Source organism: Sitophilus oryzae, unplaced genomic scaffold (assembly GCF_002938485.1).
Source record: "Sitophilus oryzae breed Bouriz unplaced genomic scaffold, Soryzae_2.0 scaffold_815_pilon_pilon, whole genome shotgun sequence".
In the NCBI taxonomy this organism is placed as follows: Eukaryota; Metazoa; Arthropoda; class Insecta; order Coleoptera; family Curculionidae; genus Sitophilus; species Sitophilus oryzae.
Genome location: NW_022147434.1, coordinates 7542016 through 7557799, shown reverse-complemented (window position 1 = coordinate 7557799; position 15784 = coordinate 7542016). Strand labels below are relative to the sequence as shown.

The window sequence follows — 15784 nt, the reverse complement described above, 5'->3', positions numbered from 1 at the left end:
CCAAAGAAAATTGATAATATTATTAAACCTTCTGAAAGAAGAACACAGTATTTCCAAAATAGTGTAAAAAGGTCCTTTCAACAGGTTATATCTGAAAATTCAGCCAAGAAAAGGATAGTTCATAAGGGAGTGGATAAAAAAGCTAGAGATGATTGTCTATTTTTTCCAAATTCAAGACCGCAAAAGCAAGATTTTTCAAATTTACCGTCTACCTCTTCTAATACCTCTTCTAATTCACATAATTCTAAAACTGAGCCTGGTAGTGCCATTCAGACATTTGAATTTCATCAAAATGATGAGTTACATAATTGCATTAATTTTATTATGAATACGTCAAGAGAAAATAAAAGCAAGATTAAGAATTTATTATTTTCAAGTTTAGATTTTGAACAAGATATAGGTTTTTAATGTTATTTTATTTATTTTAACACATATTTAAAGATTACATTTATATTAGTACATATATGGTACATATACAAATATTATACATATTATTTATAATTATATATTGTATTTATAATTTAGATTAATGACAATATGAAGTCTACATCAGATATAAAAATTTTACAATGGAATATTCGTAGTGTTAATTCAAATCGTGCTAATTTAATCTTATTAGCAAATGAAGAGTCTCCAGATATAATTTTTCTAAATGAAACATGGCTAAAATCCAATCAAAATTTTGTTTTATCATCATATAATATAATTCGTCAGGATAGGGAAGATGGATATGGTGGAGTGGCAATTTGCGTCAAAAAGAATATTATTTTTTCTAATTTAAAAAAATTTAATTCAGAAGTTGCTCAATTTATTATTATTAAAATTGCTGATTTAATATTAATTAATATTTATATTAATTCAGATAAAAATGTTTCGGAAGATCTGTTTAAACAACTTTTAGATGGTTTAGATTTAAATAAAATTATTATTATGGGAGATTTTAATTCCCATCATCCATTATGGGATGAATCTCCTATTAATAGGGGCGGAATAAGGCTTGTAAATTTTATTATAGAAAATGATATGGTGATTTTAAATGATGGTTCTAGAACTCTTGTGCAAAATCCGAATTCCAGTTTGAGTGCAGTTGATTTAACAATTGTCAGTAGCGCATTAGCTATAAATTCTAACTGGAAAGTTATTAGTGATTGTGGAAATAGCGATCATTATCCTACAATTTTACAATTAAATTTATCAAACAATTTATATTTAAAAAAAGCTTTTGTAAATAGTTATTGTGTACGAAATTGTAGTAAAGCTGATTGGCATCTTTATCAACATAAAATAGCTGTGCAGTTAATCGAGAAAGATAGTACTATTTTAGATTATAATGATTTGTCTTTTATTATGAATAGAGCTGCTGATGATGCCATTCCTTTGAAAAAATGTGGTTCTTATCATAAAATTGGAAACCCATGGTGGGATGAAGAATGTTTTCAGTGGGTTCAAGACAGAAAAAGAGCAATTAATGTTTTCAATAATGTTCCAACTTTGACTAATTTTATCAATGCTAAAAGATGTATTGCAGTTACGAGAAAAAAATTAAGATCAAAGAAAAAACAAAAATTTCAATCTTTTTGTGAAACATTAAATAGGGAATCTAGCATTTCATACGTTTGGGAAAAAATTAAAAAATTTTCTAATAATAACAGCAATTCTAATAGTTATAACATTTCAGATGATTTAAAACAACAAATTTTATATAATATGTCTAGTATATACATAGATCCGAATTTTACACTGTCGCCAACATATATAAATAGTAACATTCCTCCATTCACTAGTCAGGAATTTAACTATGCTGTTCAGGATAAAAAATTTTCTGCACCTGGCATGGATGATATTTCTTATTCCATGTATAAAAATTTACCATTGATTGCTAAAAATTATCTTCTTAAAATATATAACAAATGTTTATTTGAAGGTGTGTTACCGGATTCGTGGAAGAAATATAATATTATTAATATCTTAAAACAAAACAAAAATCCTACTTTGCCAGAGAGTTATAGACCTATTGTATTATCTTCATGTGGTGGCAAAATTTTAGAAATTATGATTAAAAATCGTTTAGATTGGTTTTTGGAGAATAAAATTGTGTTTACAAATGAACAGGTAGGTTTTCGTAAGGGTAGGGGAATATATGATAATATTGCTTATTTATCTACTTTTATTTTTGATGCCTTTAATTCGTCAAATTCAGTTATTGCTGTTTTCTTAGATATAAAATCTGCATATGATAATGTTAACATATACAAACTCTATAATTTGCTTATTAATTTACAAATTCCAGTAGAATTATCTAATTTAATTTTTATACTTTTGAAAAATAGATTGTTATTTTCCAGAAAATCTGATGGTTCCTTCTTAGGTCCGGTTTTAGCAACTAAAGGTATTCCGCAAGGTTCTCCATTAAGTACTATTCTTTTTAATATTTATATTTCAGAACTTTTTAAAAATTATTTAAATGTAAAGATTATTGGTTATGCGGACGATTTGGTAATTTTTGTTAAGGGTTCAAATATACTTGAGATGTCTGAAAAAATTAATAATGCTTTGGAGCTTGTAAATGATTTTCTTATTAATAGAGATCTTTCTTTATCTTTGGAAAAATGTGAGGCAGTATGGTTCACTAAGGGCAAACGGAGAGATCAGCCACCATTGATTCAACTTGGAAATCACATTATTCCATATAAACATAATGTGAAGTATTTGGGCGTTATTTTTCAAAAACATTTAAAGTGGGATTTGCATATTGAAAATATTACTAATAAGGCTAAAAAAGCCTTAAATGTTTTAAGGGCTGTTTGTAGAGTGTGGTGGGGAGCTGATCCTTGTACCCTTTTAATTATTTTTTCTGCTCTGGTGAGATCTCATTTGGAATTTGCAACAATTTTTATTAAACCAACTAGTCAAAAAAATTTAAATAAACTAGATGTAGTATTTTTTGAGGGTTTACGTATTTGTCTAGGTTGTATGAAATCTACTCCTAGATTAGCGTTGTTGGGAGAATCTTCTATGATTGATTTAGAATGTAGAAGAAAAAATACTTGTAGGCAAATTTCTGTCTAAATTGTTAACTTTACAAAATAATCCATTAATAAATTTAATTTACAATATTAGAAAAACTGTTAATCCAATTTATATTAATAGTAATAATGTACCTTATGTGGTCTCAGCTTTACATGACTTTCTGCCTTATATTGATAATCTTTATGTTAGTCAAAATTTTCCGTGTTATGAAGTTAGTTTTAATATTTTGAATGATTCTATTAAATTAGTTGATTGTCAAATTAATAAACATGATTTTTCTATTAAGGAACAATTTTTGTCAGTATCTGAACGTTTTAAAAATTCTCATATTTTTATTTTTACAGATGCATCTAAAAAAGATAAAAGAACAGGATTTGGAATATATATTCCTTATATAAATTTTAAATTTTTTTCGCGACTAACTGGTTCTTTAAGTATTTGTAAGGCAGAATCCATAGCTATTCATGATGCAGTAAAGTTTGCTATTAAAAAGAACTTGCGTAGTGTTATTATCTTTTCAGATTCCAAAAGTTCAATTCAAAAAATTAGTAAAAATCTCTTTAAAGCATCTGCTGATTATTGGACCTTAAGAACCAAACGTTTAATTTGTTTAGCAAGTTCTAATGGTTTTGACATCAGGATTGCCTGGATTCCAGGTCATTCCAATATCTTGGGAAATACAGAGGCAGATTTGTTGGCTAATATTGGAAAAGATTTAAATATTCCGAAATCTATGGAGATGGATTCGATAGATATTTTTAATTCAATTAAAACTGATATTTTGTGTAATTATAAAGAAAATTGGAAATCTCGTATGGAAGAAAAAAGCATGTGTATTTTAATACACAAACAATCTTCCCAGATAAACAATGGTTTAAAAATTTCCAGTATATAGATAGAAGACATATTACAACGTTAATTAGAATGCGTACAGGCCATTGCTTAAAAAAAAAACCATTTATATAAAATTAAAGTGAAGGAAGATCCATTCTGTGAGTGTGGCTCTGTTGAAGACCTAAATCAGATCTTTTTAGAATGTCCTATAAATTTTTTGTTTAATTTGGATTTATATCAAAAATTTATTGAAATGAATTTTCCTACTCCACTATCAATATTTACAGTTTTGTCTAAGCCAAGTGAAAAATTAATAGAAACTATTATGATATTTTTTAACATTAATAGAATTAAATTATAATGCTCAACTTTCTATTTTTTATTTTCTTTTTGTTTCAGTTTCCGAATGCAGTCTGTTTGTGTGACCTCTATCCTATGTGCCTTTGTGTGTGATATAATCTTCCTTTCAGCGCGTCATTTATATATTTAATAAATAATAATAATAACATTTTACAGTCACAGGTCACAGGTTACCTTCATAGAAGTTAGTTATATTAAAATTTACCCATTATTCATTTTACTCAGATAAGAATCAGTGGCCTTGATATGGTTTAGAGCCAGTCAACATCTTGGTCACTCCCAAATTGAGCTGGCGGTTGCCTTGTAGCAGAGCCATCATAAAAAAAGAAGAAGAAGATCCCTTGTAAATCCGTTTTGTCTGATTAAACAGTTTTGAATATGTTAGAAGAGTTTGAGGTAATTTTGGACCATGTGGAAGAAGAAAATCGCCTTCGAGTTCCAAAAAGATATATACGGGATGCAGGAAATCCAATAGAAATGTTTAGCGAGGGGGGATTTATGCCGATATAGGTTTAACAAGGCTACAATTACAGAAACTATTTTACCTCTTATAAATTGAAGACTTGCAAAAACCTACCAATCGTGGTTTACCCATTCTCCCCGTTATTCAATTACTAATTTGTTTACGGTTTTATACGACTTGTAGTTTTCAGATATTAAATGGAGACATGCTTGGTATTAGCCAACCTACAATAAGCCAGATTATCAAGAGGGTGTCCATTTTAATAGCAGAACATTTGGGTGAATTTGTATGATGCAACCATAAATGGTTGAACAGCATTATTATTCCAATGATACTGCCTTCAGCTTGTGCAGATGATAACAACAAATGGGATACATATATTAAGAATATAGAAAGAGCTATAAATACATCTGTGAATAAATCCACTGGCGAAAAAAACTCCTGAATTATTATATGGATATATTCCGAAGATTGAAGATGGATAAGTGAGATTATTGACGGTAGAGAATGAAAAGTATTCAATTACCTGAAAAATTGAGAAAAGAGGTCAAAGAACATATAGAAATGGAACAAAGGAAGTATAAAAAAATTATGATAAACATATAGATTTAAAGGTATCACAAAGATAGGAGACATGGTCTATATGAAAAGTGCTACTAAATATAAGGGACTATTTACAGTGACACAAGTTCTACCCCATGACACAGAAAAACACATAAACAGAAGTATTTAGAAGAATATGTTTAATGTTTAATGAATACTACTTTTGGTTTATTTAGTTTTGAATAGTTTCATAAATTTTTAAAATCTTTAAATATCATAAATTTAGAATGAATATTTTTTTTATTGTTGTAGGTAATTTTTAAGTTAGTTTTGTTAATTAAGTCTTGGAGACTAAGACATAGTCAGGTTGGACGAGTGTCAGAGAATAAATTAAATTTATAAGTAAAGGCAAAAATTGTCAGTCACTGATTTACGTAGCAGACTAGAAAAAAAAGAATAGAGAAGAATGTCATCTAGACGAGAAGAAATAAGGAAGCAGTAAAAACGCAATAATCATAGAATGTGTATTGTGAAATATTATTCTAAATAAAACTATAAAACATGGAGTATCAACTTTATATAGAGTGGTCAACTCAATAAGAATACAGAATTTACACCAAGGAATAAAATCTTGAAAATTATAGGTATACGGTATACATCCAATATTGTATATTATGTGATATGATATTTATATAAATATTCATGATGAAGAAAATAAAAAGACAATTTTTTTAGTTTTAATGTATTAGTGGGAAAATTCTGTGTGACCAGTTAAAACAAGCACTTAACTGTCTGGTCATAGTGAGCGTAAAACTACTAAGAAATCATATGTTATTTAAGTATAGAAAAACAGTATTTTTATGATAACTAATAATAGACTATAAGAAATTACTTAAAATATGTTACATGTAAATATATAAACACTAACTTAACACTAATAGAAAAGTAAATAAAATTATTATATAGGTACTAGTTACCTTGGAACATTACTTAACATATTACATAATTACTAGATATACATATATTAATACAATAAATACATTAATTTGCAAAATGTTGAATAAGATTTCTTCAAAAATCTAACCCTCTTCCTTTTTATTTATAATTGGAATGTGTAAATTAGCATCTTCAAAATTATCTAAATTTTCCCTTAAACCAATATTATGAAGAACAGCTGTTGCACAAATAATAGCAACAGTTGTTTTGTAAACCTCGGAGAAATGGAAGACGTTTTTACCAAGTCCCAAATAGCCTTTCAACATTTCGCTTTCTTCTATGGGCAAAGTTATACCTGGTTTCTTGTTGATTACCTAGCTGTAGAACAGAAGTCAATAGAATTGGCCTACATCTATATGCATTGTCTCCAAGAAGTAAATCACGAATATCACGCCTTTCCATTAGCATTCTTAAATTACTTCGATTGAATATAACACTATCATGACTTGACCCTGGATATCCAACTATAATATCCATAATTTCCCTTTTGGGACCTGAACATTTAGACTAAAAAAATTTTTGCGATTTTGAAATACTTCCACATTATTGCATTATTCTTGATTATCTGGCTTATTGTAGGTTGGCTAACACCACGCAAGTCTCCATTTACCATCTGAAAATTACAAGTCGTATAAAACTGTAAACAAATTAGTAATTGAACAACGGGGAGAATGGGTAAACCACGATTGGTAGGTTTTTGCAAGTCTTCAATTTATAAGAGGTAAAATAGTTTCTGTAATTGTAGCCTTGTTAAACCTATATCGGTATTTAAATTCACCCTCGCTAAACATTTCTATTGGATTTCCTGCATCCCGTATATACCTTTTTGGAACTCGAAGACGATTTTCTTCTTCTACATGGTCCAAAATATCCTCAAACTCTTCTAACATATTCAAAATTCAAAACTGTTTAATCAGACAAAACGGATTTACAAGGGATTTATTTTGTTTACTAAAAAAGTTAGGTTAAGAAACTATCCACAGATCACATAAACTATCCAAAATGACAATCTCCAAAATGAAAATCGCAATCTCCAAAATGACGTTTGCTCGTGTATTCTGTGGATTCCGCTCTCGAGAGCCCAAGACCGTCTTGGCGTCTCGAGATGCAACTATAAATACCAGCCTATATCTTGCACCACCTTGCACTTTGCCACTCAAAATTAAGGTTGCAGTTATGTTCTGTGGGTTTATAGTTACTCATCTCTAATAGTCATAATCATATATAATCTTTTGTATAATCATATATAGTTAATAGTAACGCGTAACGCAAACAAATTTCTCTCGGATCTTTGGTAGTCATGATTTTGTTTTCGTCATTCAGTATTTTACAGAGATATTTTACCAGTTTGGTAAACAAGATAGATTATATTTTTACACAATAGATTTTATATTTATTCCAGATATCTCTGATTTATTATGATGACAGATTAGCGATCCTATGGATAATAAACTCTGCTTTCAAAAATTTGTCAGCAGTAGCTCATTAACTTTCTGACATTTTACTTGATCTCTAACCTAACTTTTATACTGAATTTTCCAGCCTATAAAAGTGTTTTTTTTTCTATTTTTAACTTAGGAATTGCACAGAATTTGTATATTTCATTTGAAATTATCACGCTCGTACCTTGTGGTAGTTTTATCAGAAATTGAGATGAAATGATCGCTTCCTGAATATGAAAATCAGTTTAAATAGCAAGTACTCGGTCTGGTCATAATTAGTTTGTGTATTACTGCCGTTCTAGTAATACCTACTCTTCAAAATGGACTCGACTAAAAAATTTAATAATCCGAGCCCTGAAGAGAAAGCTAACTTTTTTAGCAGATTATTTTTCTGGTAAGTTTATTTTGCTACAAAGTAAAAAGTGTATAAGAAGTAACAGAATGAGTGAATTAGTTTATAACATAAAAGCTTCTTAAAATTATACCGAAAATTAAATAAAACGATTGTTTAGTTTTTTGTCAATTCTTATTATACCTTATTTAATAATATAACTTGATATAAATTCACAATTTAATATTTAAATCAAATTATCCTTAATATATCAAATAACTCTTTCAGTTATAAATTATAGGTATTTTTTTGAATAAATAGGATTTTGTAACATCATCTGCTTTATATTTTTGTCTTTGTGTCTTTATTTTGTATTTTTTTTTAAATTGTCCATAGCTTTCTTTAATATGTTTTCTCGTATGTTTTATTATTGTGTAATTTTTTTGTTATTTAATATTTATTTTGTTAATACATATTTGTAATTCATATTATTATAGATACTTTGTCAAATTAAATTGATTATTATACTTCAATTAATAATCCAAAGTACAAATATGTATGTGATTTTCTACATTTATTTTTTTGATGTTTAAATGAGGATACTTGTCTATGATATATCTTATTTTACATGTAATTATTATTTATAATATAGTGCCTATATAATATTTACCTACATATATTCATAATTAATTTCAAACCTCTTAGTGATTTCAGACTTTATACTTTACATTTTTTACTATTATAATACAAAGTTTATGTACTTTTAAACTAAAATTTAATTCTTAAAAAATATATGAAAGGATATTACCAATTATTGAAAATTTATAAACTGGAATTCAGTTATGTACATTTTCTGTATAAAACTATTTGCTTAAAGGAAATAGTAAAAAATTACCAAATACAAAGCTGTTAAGTGAGTAAATGGTATACATTACAATATACTTTTAATTTATATTAAAATATGCACTGTGTATTCAGATATAAAAAATATTATAGAGATATTTTACATAATTTATTCTTTGCAGTTGGGTTCTTCCTTTCTTTAAAACTGGTTACAAGAAAGACTTGGAAGTTAAAGATATTTATAACAGCACCCAAGAAGATCTGTCAGGTCCTTTAGGAGATGAATTGGAAAGGTAATGTTTTAATTTACTTTTATTTTTCGTAAATTCTGAGAATATAAAGTTGCCAATATTTTTATACACAAGTCTAAAACACTTTTTTCTCTTATTAAAACACTAAAGTGAAAAATTACACTTATTTAGATTGATCGGTCTCATATTACAGATGAAATAAATATAGTTAAATGTGGTTAAATGCATTAGTGTGACATTGTCAATATGAAATAATATGAAATTATTCTTAGTGTGCTTAATTTAATTTGTAAGCGAGATATCAGGGAAAAATTCTTTATTTAAAATAAAAACTAAGAAACTATGCTCCCAAACTACTTTTTAAATAATAATAGAGAATTTTAGAAGGTAAAAATTTAGATGAAATATGTTTTCTTAATATTATGTCCAGTAAAGCGTTAGATAAATAACTTTTAATTTTAATGAGTATTTTTACCTATATAGTACCCTTGTATACAGTATGTCCCCGGATTGTCTTTACAAGAGGAAATACTTTTTTATTATTGACATTTTGAGAAAAATGCATTCTTCATAAAAAAATTTGCATGTTTTAAAATGGTTAATCCTGTTAACGTTTCAGAGAAAATTAAAGAAAACACATGAAAATATAGTTTTCCTAAAATTCAAAACGCGTTTTTTACGGTAATATAATTTAGTTTTTATTTTTTGATATATTGTTATTGATATAATTTTAATTAGCGTCATATTTTTTGCTTTTTTAAAATGTTAAAAAAGCACAAAATCCACAAAATCTATTTACTTCAATGCTACAGAAAGGACAATAATAGGTATCAGAAAATGTGATACTTACTTTATCAACAGAAAAAAATATGATGATAATCAAAATTAATTAAAACCATCTATCAAAGAATGAAATGGAAATTAGATTACTTTAGAAATGCCCTTTGATTTTGAGGAAAAAATTTAACTACATTTTCATGTTTTTCTTTAATGTTCTCTTAAATGGTACGGAAATTTGGAATAGTATAAAGGGGATTAACCATTTTAGAACAAGCACAAAATTTTATGAAGAATGCATTTTTCTCAAAATGTCAATATTAAAAAAGTCAGGGGACATACTGTATATTCTTATAATACCTATTTAAAAATATTTCATTTTTGTCTACGTCTATCTCCCTTTGGTATGAAAGATGTCCGTTTTATATCAATTTAAAATAAAAAATGAATCCATTTTTTTAAAATAAAAAAAAACGAATAAATGTAAATTATACATATTAGCTTTTTAACGAATTAGATTTTATATTAAATCAATTTTATTAAAAATTTGGTTCTCAGTGACTTTTTTAATTTTAATATTAACTAAAGTCTGTCCAACGAGAAGTTCACTTCCTGTAGCCTGTAACATTTGTCTGTCATTTTACTTTCCAGATAAATTTTATTTTCTCTCATTTTTTGGTTGTGTTCTGTCGAAATATTTCAGTTCCTGGCTCATTGGACAGTGTTTAATAATATACGATCCAAAAAAAATAAACGGCATTAGTACTGGCTTGGAAATAAGGATCGCTATCATTTGAGAGGCAACTTGACGCCGTTTTTTTTTCGTTCATACCGTATTTAGGTTTTTTTTTTGGAAAATTATATGACTTTTTTTAAGTGCCAAAATCAATAATTAACCTGCTTGATGGAAAAAAACTCGTTAATCACATGGTATTTAATTATAATAATGTGTTAGAGACTTCTGTAATTTGTGTTATTTATTATAATGATATTTATTTTTATGCTAAGGCGAGATTTTCAAAAGAAAGTAGAAAAACAATTAGGAGTATTATAATCATAATGATAAACAATAACAGGTCTATTTTCGATTATTGTTTGATTAAGTTATTCGTTATTTTTCTCAAATAAAAGCATTGTTTTCATTATTGTAACTTATGTTCTCAAATCGTATTGAAATGGGTTTACCAAAATAATATACCCTGTGATTAAAGTTTTATATTCAATCCGTGACTTTGAATCTTCTTGAAATTCTAATGTAATTTCTCATAAGGCTATGCGCTGACTTGGAATTTCTATGTCAGTATGTATATTTCCGTGTTTGCTATATTTTATTTATTTTTTCAACAAGGATTAATTTTTTAATCACTAAATATGAATGTTACTTTGTTTTGTCTATTTTAAAAAAGCTCTTTTCTCATTTTCTTTTTGATGTATAGCTGCATTTTTATTAAGTATTTCTTTAGATAAATTTCCCATTCTATGGATTTTAAAACGGGATTCCGATCCCGAAAATTGGAAATCCTAGTATGAATATTAAAACAATATTTTCTTTCCAATTGTATATTTTTTCCAATTGAAGGATCCAGGGGAACAACATGATAATCGCCATTTTACTAATTTTACAGGAGAGCATTTGGGCGTCTGGTGGTTATCAGGTTCTTTCCATTTATTCTATATTTTTACTAGGCATATCATAGGATTTAATAACTTATTGCTTTGCAGAGTTTATACATTTTGTAGGGACCAGTTAGACCTACTATAATATTGTAAAATCCTAAAATTAAGAAATTGGCGCTTATCAAGTTTTTCCCCTGGACCCTTCAATTATAAACTGCCTATTGAATACTATGTTTTACAATTTTATTTATCTAATTTGTTTATTAGTCTACTCTTTATCAGTTATACGAAGATATTTAAAGTATAATAACATTTAATTATTTATTGAAGGAGTTCAATAATTAAGAGCAAAATAAATACATTAATTCTCCAAAATACACCAAAATACTTTTAAAGTTCTTTTAAAGTAGATAAAAACTTCAAATGCAGTGTTGTATTGATGCTAAACTATTTTTAAAGATGTTCTATTAATTATTACATTGCTATTAATCAAACTATTAGAGTAATCACAAAACATTACATTAACATCTAACTAAAATAAATATACCGTACCATTATAGTTTTATGGTTAAGAGAGCTTTGTCTTTGATACTTAATGAAATTCTAATGTAATTTTTCATAAGAATTGTTTATCTCTCATCATAGACAGCTCACTTGGTCATAAAACTTTTGATTTTTTTATTGCATCGTATGAATATTTGAACAATATTAGATACTTTTATTTGAAGGGTCCAGGGGAAAACTTGATAAGCGCCAATTTTTTAATTTTAGGATTTTACATTATAGTAGGTCTAACTGGTCCCTACTAAATGTATAAACTTTGCAGTGCAATAAGTTATCGAATCCTATGATATATGCCTAGTAAAAGTATAAAATACACGTAAAGAATTTGATAACCGCCAGCCGTCCAGTGCTCTCCTGTAAAATTAGGAAAATGGCGCTTATCATGTTTTTTCCCTGGACCCCTCATTTTCAATTATCAGTAGTACATAAACTACCTATTGAATAGTGCAATAGATCAGTTTGGTTTGAGATGTTTTACAATTTATCTAATTTTAGTATGAATTATTTTTTTATTAGTCATATGAATATTCTAATCTGAACTTTTTTAAATTTATAAACATGTTTCTTTATTTTTGTTTTGGATAGTATAGACAAATTTAACTTAATATTTTATGGATTTAAGTTATTTGTTAAAATATAGAAAGATTTCATTATTTATTAAGAAGTATTCTGTATACAGACTGCATTTTTTTTAAAGATAATTTTACTTTGTTACCGAATATACGTACATATTTATTTTATTTAAAATAACGCAACTAAAGATTTTGAAAAAAATAGAGATAATCGGGCTCAAAGGACATTTTGCACTAGCGGATTCTGTTCGATTACATAAATTGACGGTTTGTATATTTCCGTTAAAGTAAATTTCCAGGTTCCACCGAAAACAAATTCAAATTTGCAGACAGTATGTTTCTAGGTTGAGTAACAGTATTATCAGTGAGATGAGCAAAGTCGCTGATAATATTCAATCCATAACTAATCTATTTAACATTTTTCTGATACATATAAATTCTTCGTTAATTCTACAAGGAAAAATTGAATTCTGATAGTTTTAATCTGTAAATTGTTTACCTCAATTATCAATTTTTAGTTAATTATTTTTAATAGCGATATATATTTTTTAATTTTATTTTTGTTGATATATCGAAAAAAGTACAGAGAATTAAGCTCAATTAACGTATTGCCTCAGTCCAGACAGATTTTCAGACCTTATCACCTTATCAGTAAATTTTAATTCGCATACAGATTACTGTAGGTTAAGTAACTTTCTTATCGACGATGGACTTTTTATTAATTATCGGTAACGAGAACAGTAACGTCACTGACATCAATTGGCATGCGGAATTTAACCATAATATACACTATTTATTTATGTTTCCAAAATATGCTTAAGGCTTTATTAAATATAAAAAGTATCTGGTTCTACTTATCATTCCCTCTTTCGAATACGATAAGGCCAAAATTTAAAAAGAATTCAGTTCTAATCATAGAGAAATATGTATAAAATAAAAGAGATGTCATTTCCATAGTGAAAAATAAGCAACGTGTTTAGCCAGGATCGATAGTAGCACACCTTTGAGCCTTATCTGAACTATGACAGACATAATCGATAAAATAGTTACCTGCATTGCCTACGTAGTACGAAAAGCGGGCAGTTTAAATGTGAATCTAAAATTTTATGTATTTTTAAAAATATTACGAATTATTTATTTATTTTTAATTAAATTTGAATTAAATTTAATTGAAATTTGGAAAGTATAAACTACTGTACAATTTTTTAGTTAAATGCTAAATTAAATTTAATAATATAAACATATATGCTGAATTAACCTATTATTATTAATCTCAAATAAACTATATTAAAAGTATTTAACAACGCCACGCTAATAAGATCGTAGGGTTTGTAATCTGGCTATTATAACAATCAAAGATTTAAATAAAATAACATCGTCAAAAATTAATGCACCTTTAAGTTGGATTTATAAACTCGGCAGTTGAAATTCAGTTGAGGTAGCAAATGCTCAACACTATGAAATGAAAGCGCGAATTTATAGTCAGTTCGTTTTACGTTGACGGGGTTCAGAGATGGGTAATGTCTTAACATAATGAACTTGCTTTGCATGATACCCTTTCCTGGATCGTCTTTAAATCACATCATCGGCTGAACAAAATATTACCTGATTTTATTTCTATTTTCTTGACAATAACTTAAAAAAAACGCGAACGCCACACAAAAGGGCAAAACACAACACAAAACATAAAATTCAAATCATAGAGAAATATAAGATCTCTGCTATAAGTTCCTCCATAATTTCTCTACGAACAAACACAAAACAAAAAAACAAAGAATAATAATAATAAATGTTTATTGTCATAAGCCCAATTACAAAGAACAACGAAATAAAAAATTAATAACAACTTTTTAGTTAATAAAGCTGACAAAAGGCATTATATTGCAGATATCTAGAAAGATCTAGATACTGTTTCAGCCATAAAGTATTTAACAACTTATATATAAAAAAACTAAAATAATTATACAAAAATAAAGAGAATAAAAAGAGAAGAAATAGGAAAGGAAGAAACGAATGAATGAGATAAATGACTATATTAAATATATTGATGCTTTCTAAATATATAGATCCAGAGATGTTTTTGTGATATGATTATAAAAAGAACTTAATAGTTAATAAAGAAGTTACTGTGTCTGAAGAAGTTGGTTTTTAAACTTGTTTTTAAATGTAGTATCTGATAACTGCCAGTTTACACAAACACAAAGTACCTTTGAATAAGAAGACTAAGGAAGGAGCATAATGCTATCCATGTATTCATGCATGGTGGGCGGAAAAGGCACCATAAAAGCTCTCTACGGTGGGGATCCTTGACAGTTCTGTTTGACGATTCATTTGACACATTTGAATTTGATTTGAAATTTTGTGGATTTGTCAGTCTTTACGGAGCTGATTTTATGTTATTTATTATTTATTCTACTACTGATAGTTCTATAAAGGTAGTAAATCTAGATGGAAATTGTGGCAGAACTTAAATTAACAGTGACACTATCGCGATTTATCGAAAAAGACTCAAATATTGACAAAATAGTTGGTTGTGTAGCGTGCGGTAGATCTCGGCAAAAATTGAGTGAAATAATGGAACAACTTTTCGCTAGTAAGTGACTATATAATATACATACGTGTAGTAAACCGATCATTTATGAAATTCACTTAAATTAACTAAATTATATATTTTTCAGAAGTGTCTAGCCCTAGCAGTCTACTTTTAAGCTTGACCAATCAGGTTGGTTAGCGTGGTTATTTGAAGGGTGTTAATTCATTTGTGTTTGTCAAAAACTCTAACGTGATTGGTCGGGCTTAATAGTTGCCTGCTAGGGCTAGACACAAGTTATTTTTCTTGCATTTTAGCTTTTATTTATTACTTGTCAAAGATTAGATGTCAAAGAATTTAGATACGTTAATTTGACTTACCTGCTTCAGTAGCGTATCAGATGTTTGTGTTAATAAATACTTATTATAACTTATCTATTTTTATTAGAATTATATATTTTTATAACAATTTTAATAACTACCAACATTTATTCACAACGTAAAATAAAACAACAAATTATTGAGTCTACCCCACGTCTACCCTACATCATAGTTTTACATTTTTTAAATAAAATTAGAACGACACTGATAAACCGGAATTTAAGTCGGCCATATTTGAGGCCCATCGCGGT

The 15784-nt window shown here is 27.5% G+C and overlaps 1 protein-coding gene and 1 long non-coding RNA gene across 2 annotated transcripts in view; one reads left to right on the top strand and one right to left on the bottom strand.

Moving 5' to 3' along the window:
* Nucleotides 1–4842: 4842 nt before the first annotated feature.
* On the bottom strand, nt 4843–7080 carry LOC115889482. Its single transcript, XR_004051458.1, has 2 exons — nt 7049–7080; nt 4843–6839 (listed from the first exon to the last, which is right to left on the bottom strand). It is a non-coding gene; the product is annotated as an uncharacterized LOC115889482 (long non-coding RNA).
* Nucleotides 7081–7722: 642 nt separating this feature from the next.
* The window catches only part of LOC115889481 (multidrug resistance-associated protein 4-like), a 69733-nt gene continuing 61671 nt past the window's right edge, over nt 7723–15784 (top strand). Inside the window, exons 1-2 of the mRNA XM_030909486.1 lie at nt 7723–8062; nt 9025–9135. Of these exons, the coding sequence (XP_030765346.1) occupies nt 7989–8062; nt 9025–9135 (185 nt within the window). The 5' untranslated portion in view covers nt 7723–7988. The remainder of the gene's footprint in view (nt 8063–9024; nt 9136–15784) is intronic.